Source organism: Mus pahari, unplaced genomic scaffold (assembly GCF_900095145.1).
Source record: "Mus pahari unplaced genomic scaffold, PAHARI_EIJ_v1.1 scaffold_9520_1, whole genome shotgun sequence".
NCBI lineage: Eukaryota > Metazoa > Chordata > Mammalia > Rodentia > Muridae > Mus > Mus pahari.
Window position 1 is genome coordinate 24,908 of NW_018391641.1, and position 2,140 is coordinate 27,047.

At 33.9% G+C, this 2,140-nt stretch overlaps 1 protein-coding gene across 1 annotated transcript in view; it reads left to right on the forward strand.

The window, feature by feature from the left end:
• The window catches only part of LOC110314628 (desmoglein-1-beta-like), a 37,400-nt gene that overhangs the window by 19,597 nt on the left and 15,663 nt on the right, over positions 1–2,140 (forward strand). Inside the window, exons 7-8 of the mRNA XM_021188888.1 lie at positions 998–1,257; positions 1,562–1,701. Of these exons, the coding sequence (XP_021044547.1) occupies positions 998–1,257; positions 1,562–1,701 (400 nt within the window). The remainder of the gene's footprint in view (positions 1–997; positions 1,258–1,561; positions 1,702–2,140) is intronic.

Genomic DNA, 2,140 nt, shown 5'->3' on the forward strand with positions numbered 1-2,140 from the left:
AGAGGAGCAAGGGGAGGAGTTTATAGGGGACTTTTGTGATAGCATTTGAAATATTAAAAAAATGGGGAAAAATAAAGAAAATATCTAATTTAAAAAAGTTATTCACTGAGTGTGTGTGCATATATGTGTGTGTGTGTGTGTGTGTGTATGTGGTGTACATGTATGTGTATGTGTATGTGTGTGTACATATACATATACAAACTACATTCACATATATATGCTATAATTGGTGTTTAAATTTCAAATAAAATAATTCTATAATCCAAGAATTTTAGATGACCAAGAGAGCTCAGTATATGTATATTTTATTTAAAATATTCATAAAAATTCAGAAAAGATATATTTGGTACATAAAGAACATATCAACAATCTGGGAAATTTTACATATTGTGGATTTGGATATCAACTTCTATAAGAACAATTACTACTTGATTATAATGTGAAATAATTTTAAAACATATTGAAGGAAATAAGATATATATAAATATATACATGCATATATATGCATGTATATGTAAAATTGACATTCAAAATGTCACACTGAGGTGAGTAATTTAGAGTTCTTCAGGGAAAAGGCTAGTAAAATCTTTAATGTATTTGATTCATAGTTTGTTATAGAAATAGGTACTCGGTCAGAAACATAAAATGTTATCAGCTAACATAAATTGTCTTTGCACTGAAGATATATTAATTAAATCATATGTTGAATTTAAGCAGTTAACTGATTTTTGTGAGCAATTAGAACTCATGTCCCAAAAAGCTTTTAACCTTTTTTAAAAAGATCCAGGAAAACTAGATTTTCCCCCTTACTCTGCTTACATGTGACCTTGAACTTAGCACCCAGCAAGTAAGACTGGACTGGGTAATCACAGGGATTTGTGTTCAACCACTTAACTGAAACAAGAACATACTAAATGACTTGGAGTGGTCTCAAAGTATTTCTCTGTCCTCTGAGCTGTTATCTTACAGTATGACTAATTATCTCTGTGTGTTCTAGCCCCTAGATTATGAAGCCATGAAGAATCTACAGCTTAGTATTGGTGTTCGAAATGTAGCTGAATTCCACCAGTCAATTCTTTCTCAATATAGACTCACAGCAACTATGGTCACTGTGACTGTGATAAATGTCATCGAGGGCTCTGTGTTCCGGCCAGGTTCAAAGACATTTGTAGTAGACAGTAAAATGGAAGCAAATCACAGAGTGGGAGAGTTTGTGGCTACAGACCTGGACACAGGTCTAGCTTCCACAAATGTTAGGTAAGAATGGCATTTTCCAACTAAAATGTTAACCTTAGGGGATCATGAGAAGGGAGAGGGAAAGAATGAAAGCAAAAACTGTTTGGGGGAAGGAAGGGAGCCAATCAGGAGGACTGGCAGCATAAGGTGGGTGGGAGGGAAGGAGAATGAATGAGCACAAACTGGATTTGACAAAGTGTGTTTTCAGACACATATGAAAAGACACAAGAAACCCATAATTGTGTATACTAGCCTTATAAACATAATTTGAGAACTTCTTGATTTGAAAGACAGCTTTAATTTCTATTATTTCTTTTAAATACAGATATGAAATGGGAAATAACCCAGAGAACTTGCTGGCTGTTGACTCAAGAACAGGCATAATAACTTTAAGAAACAGAGTTACTATGGAACAATACAAAAGGCTTAATGGGAGATATGAAGGAATAATGCTATCAATAGATGGTAAGGAATAATTTTCACTTCTAGAGGAAGCCAGGAATAAATATTCTAAAATAATTTAAACTATTATTATTTAAAAAAAATCCTCTTTTCAGGATCCCTGTGGATAGGAGGAGAAGGGGCAATATGATAAAGGATTAGTATGGATATAGAAGAGCCAGGGAATAGAGGTGGGGGCTGTGATTGGAATGCAAGTGAATTTGAAAAGCTCCTTTTCAATAGAAGTTGTCCTGCAGAAATGAGCACTGTATACTCAAACTGTCCTGTCACATCATTTAATGATTACTGGATTGTAGAGGAGACACCACATCCATCAATAACACAGTCTTCTGCAAAATGAGAAAATAACAATGTATGCTGGTAATGGTTAAAAAACAAAAGAAAATAGTAAGACATATAAAAGCAGCATGAACATCATTGAATGCCCTGTAAGGACAGATAA